Source organism: Mandrillus leucophaeus, unplaced genomic scaffold, assembly GCF_000951045.1.
Source record: "Mandrillus leucophaeus isolate KB7577 unplaced genomic scaffold, Mleu.le_1.0 Scaffold66, whole genome shotgun sequence".
In the NCBI taxonomy this organism is placed as follows: Eukaryota; Metazoa; Chordata; class Mammalia; order Primates; family Cercopithecidae; genus Mandrillus; species Mandrillus leucophaeus.
In genome coordinates, this window is record NW_012107141.1 from 5,869,330 (window position 1) to 5,874,235 (window position 4,906).

At 41.9% G+C, this 4,906-nt stretch overlaps 1 protein-coding gene across 1 annotated transcript in view; it reads right to left on the minus strand.

Moving 5' to 3' along the window:
* Nucleotides 1-4,906, minus strand: part of AGBL2 (ATP/GTP binding protein-like 2) — a 72,406-nt gene that overhangs the window by 45,685 nt on the left and 21,815 nt on the right. The window contains 1 exon segment of the mRNA XM_012001457.1: nt 2,847-2,954. Coding sequence (XP_011856847.1) covers nt 2,847-2,954 — 108 coding nt within the window.

Genomic DNA, 4,906 nt, shown 5'->3' on the forward strand with positions numbered 1-4,906 from the left:
TTTTTTTTTTGAGATGGAGTCTTGCTCTGTTGCCCAGGCTGGAGTGCAGTGGTGCGATCTCAGCTCACTGCAACCTCCACCTCCTGGTTCAAGCAATTCTCCTGCCTCAGCCTAACGAGTAGCTGGGACTACAGGTGCACACCACCATACCAGGATACTTTCTTTGTATTTTTGGTAGAGAGACAGGGTTTCACCACGTAGGCCAGGCTGGTCTCAAACTCTAGATTTCAGCTGATCCACCTGCCTCGGCCTCCCAAAGTGCTGGAATTAGAGGCCTGAGCTACCAGGTCCCAGGTGGGCCTGGGTTTTCTTCCTGGAAAGATCTCTAATCATTATTTTTTGTTATAATGTATTTAAACCTTTTATTTCTTCCTTGAGCCAGTTTTGGTAATTTTCTAGCAATTTGTCCTGTTTATCTAAATTGTCTAATTTGTTGTCATAAAATTGTTAATAGTATTACCTTGTAACTTTTTTGATTTGTACTGGTTTGGTCCTTATGTTACCTTTTTCATTCCTGATTTTGATAATTTGTGCCTCTTTTCCTTTTTTTTTGGTTTAGCAAATATGTTTCAATTTTGTTGATGTTCCCAACAACCAACCTTTGGTTTGCTTTTCTCCATCAGTTTTCTGTCTTCAATGCTTTCTGTTTTTTTTTTTTTTTTTTTTTGAGATAGAGTCTCACTTTGTTACCCAGGCTGAGCATAGTGGCACAATCTTGGCTCACTGCAACCTCTGTCTCCCTGGTTCATGCGATTCCTCTGCCTCAGCCTCCTGAGCAGCTGGGATTACAGGGGCACACCACCACGCCCAACTAATTTTTGTATTTTTAGTAGAAACAGGGTTTCATCATGTTGGTCAAGCTGGTCTCAAACTCCTGACCTCAAGTGATCCACCCACCTCAGCCTCCCGAAGTGCTAGGATTACAGGTATGAGGCACCACACCCAGCCTCTTATGATGATGATTATTATTTTTTGAGATGGAGTCTCGGTCTGTCACCCAGGCTAGAGTGCAGTGGCACAATCTTGGCTCACAGCAACCTCCGCCTCCCAAGGTACAAGGGATTCTCCTGCCTCAGCCTCCTGAATAGCTGGAACTACAGGTGTCTGCCACCATGCCCAGCTACTTTTTTGTATTTTTAGTAGAGATGGGGTTTCACCGTGTTAGCCATGATGGTCTCGATCTCCTGACCTTGTGGTCCACCCACCTTGGCCTCCCAAAGTGCTGGGATTACAGGCATGAGCCACCGCACCCAGCCTACCACCTTCTTCTTCTTTTTTTTTTTTGAAATGGAGTTTCACTCTTGTTGCCCAGGCTGGAGTGCAGTGGTGCCATCATGGCTCACTGCAACCTCCACCTCCCAGGTTTAAGTGATTCTCCTGCCTCAGCCTCCTGAGTAGCTGGGTTTACAGCCGCCTGCCACCATGACTGGCTAATTTATTGTATTTTGGTAGAGACAGAGGTTCACCATGTTGGCCAGGCTGGTCTCGAACTGCTGACCCCAGGTGATCTGCCTATCTTGGCCTCCCAAAGTGCTGGGATTACAGGTATGAGCCACCACGCCCGGCCTACATACTTTTTTTTTTTTTTTTTTTTGAGACAGAGTTTCAATCTTCTTGCCCAGGCTGGAGTGCATGGCACAATCTTGGCTCACCACAATCTCTGCTTCCCAGGTTCAAGAGATTCTCCTGCCTTAGCCTCCCAAGTAGCTGGGATTGCAGGCATGTACCGCCACACCCAGCTAATTTTGTATTGTCAGCAGAGATGGGGTTTCTCCATGTTGGTCAGGCTGGTCTCAAACTCCCAACCTTAGGTGATCTGCCTGCCTTGGCCTCCCAAAGTGCTGGGATTATAGGCGTGAGCCACTGTGCCCAGCCACATTTTTATTTTTATTACTACTTTCCTTCTGCTTGCTTTGGGTTTAGTTGGCTCTTATTTTTCCAGTTTACTAAGGTAGAAGCTTAGGTAATTGATAAGAAGCCTTTTTTGTTTTGAAATACAGGCACTTAAAACCATAAATACCCATAAATATCCCTGGCACTGGTTCATTTTGTTTTTGCATCCTATAACTGTTAATATGTTGTGGTTTTATTTTCACTACATTCAAAATATTTTTGAAGTCTACTTGTGATTTCTTTAACCCACAGGTTATTTAGAAAGATGTTATTCAATTTCCACATATTTGTGGCTATCTCATATTTCATTCTGTTGTTGATTTCTAATTCAGTTTTACTATGGTCAGAGAATGTACTTTGTATTATTTTAATCCTTTTACATGTACAAAAACTTGCTTTATGGCCTAGCATATAGTTTACCCTGGGGAATCTAACAGGTACCCTTAAAAAGAATGTGTATGACTTCAGTAGGGATGGCGAAAACAAAAAGAAGGAGTATTTTATTGTTGTTAGGTACGATGTTCTGCATATTTCTACAAAAGACATATATTCAACCCCTAGAAGCTTAAAACTCAACACAGGAAACTGCATTACTAAATGACAGTCATATGCACATAGAACAAAGTACTCATTAAAGTACATATAGGAAGTGAAGAAAAGAAGAGTAATCTCCCCAAAGATGATCCAACATCTGATTTTCAGGAAGGAGAATAACAAGAGAGAAGCTGTTAATGGACTTAGAATTATTAAAAAGAATGTACTTTGATTTTAGAAAATTATTGAAACTTTACATCAGGCTGCTTATGACTCCTCCTCCAGGCTCCCACTCAGGTTGGCCTGGAAAAGAGTTTACCACTAAACTATGGATTTTTAAAATCACTTTTATTATTGAACATATGTTTATTATAACTTTGTCATGATTAACCATTCATTGTTCAGTGTAATGACAATACCTGAATCTAATTGATAGACAACTGTTCCTTTTTTCTCTCCTACAATCTCTGGTACCTTTTCATTTCCTTTAGGTTGATAGAAATATTCTGGTTGAGGTGGAGCCCACTCTGAAAGAAGACATTTTAAAAAGTACAAAATAAGAAATAATGTAAGTGGCACTATCAGAACTAATATAAAATAATAATAATAATTTTCCAAATGGCTAGTTTGGTTGAATCAAACCAAATTCCCACCCTAAATTTCCTGCTTGTTTATAAAATAATTATGTCTTGTTTCTTTCCATAAAGACTTATGAGGACACTTTTAACAAAGAGCATATAAAATGAAATAATAAACTATCCATAGAAGACCTAAAAATAAGTCAGAAAAGTCAATATAGCTGCTGCAACAGTTCTTCAAAATTTGGCCCTGACTTTCCTTAATGTCAGCAAAATATGGTCATTAACACAACTTTTTTTATTACCATAGAGGACTAAGTTTATCAATCGTTTCAGAGGAAGCAAGCCTTTTTCTTTTCTTTCTTTTTATTTTCTTGAGACGGAGTCTCGCTCTATTGCCCAGGCTGGAGTGCAATGGTGCGATCTCAGTTTACTGCAACCTCCGCCTCTCGGGTTCAAGCGATTCTCCCACCTCAGCCCCTGAGTAGGTGGGATTACAGGCATGTGCCACCATGCCCGGTTAGTTTTGTATTTTTCAGTAGAGATGGGGTTTCTCCATGTTGGTCAGGATGGTCTCAAACTCCCGACCTCAGGTGATCCGCCCGCCTCTGCCTCCCAAAGTGCTGGGATTACAGGTGTGAGCCACTGTGCCTAGCTAAGGCTTTTTCATTAACACCGAATTTAAAAAGATTTCTTTGGCTGGGTGTAGGGGCTCGTGTCTGTAATCACAGCACTTTGGGAGGACAAGGTGGGTGGATTACCTGAGGTCAGGAGTTTGAGACCAGCCTGGCTAACATAGTGAAACTCCCGCCTCTGCTAAAAATACAAAAATTAACCGGGTATGGTGGCATGTGCCTGTAGTCCTAGCTGCTCGGGAGGCTGAGGTAGGAGAATCGCTCTAACCCGGGAGGTGGAGGTTGCAGTGAATCGAGATCACACCACTGCATGCCAGCCTGGGCAAACAGAGCGAGCCTCTGTCTCAAAATAAATAAATAAATAATTAAAAAATAAAAAAATAAAAACATTTCCTTTGTGGAACTTGAACAACTTTTCAATATCATTTTTAGAACAGTAGCCACTGATTAATTCCAAGAGCATACAAAGATATACCTCAGTAAAATATTATATGAATTTATTGTCTCAAAGATTATGGGAAGTGACGAGGTTTTGACAATTTAGTTTAAACAATAAGGTGCTTGCACGCCTGTAATCCCAGCACTTTGGGAGGCCGAGGCGAGTGGATCATGAGGTCAGCAGATCGAGACCAGCCTGGCCAACCTAGTGAAACCCCGTCTCTATTAAAAAGTATAAAAATTAGCACTTTGGGAGGCTGAGACAGGCGGATCACAAGCTCAGGAGATCGAGACCATCCTGGCTAACACTGTGAAACCCTGTCTCTACTAAAAATACAAAAAATTAGCCAGGTGCAGTGGCGGGTGCCTGTAGTCCCAGCTGCACGGGAGGCTGAAGCAGGAGAATGGCGGGAACCCGGGGGGCGGAGCTTGCAGCGAGTGGAGATCGTACCACTGCACTCCAGCCTGGGGCGACAGAACGAGACTCCGTCTCAAAAAACAAAAACAAAAACAAAAACAAAAACAAAAAAAAAATAACAAAACAAAAATTAGTCAAGCTTGGTGGTGGGCACCTGCAATCCCAGCTACTCAGGAGGCTGAGGCAGGAGAATTGCTTGAACCCAGGAGACAGAGGTTGCAGTGAGCTGACACGGTGCCACTGTACTCTAGCTTGGGCGACAGAGTGAGACTCCGTCTCAAAAACAACAACAACCAATAAGGTGCTTATTAATACAATTTAGTTTAAACAATAAGGTGATTGTTAATAAGTTTCTTTGAAAAATTTTTTTAAAAGTTGCTTTATAAAAGATCTTGTAGTTGGCCGGGTAC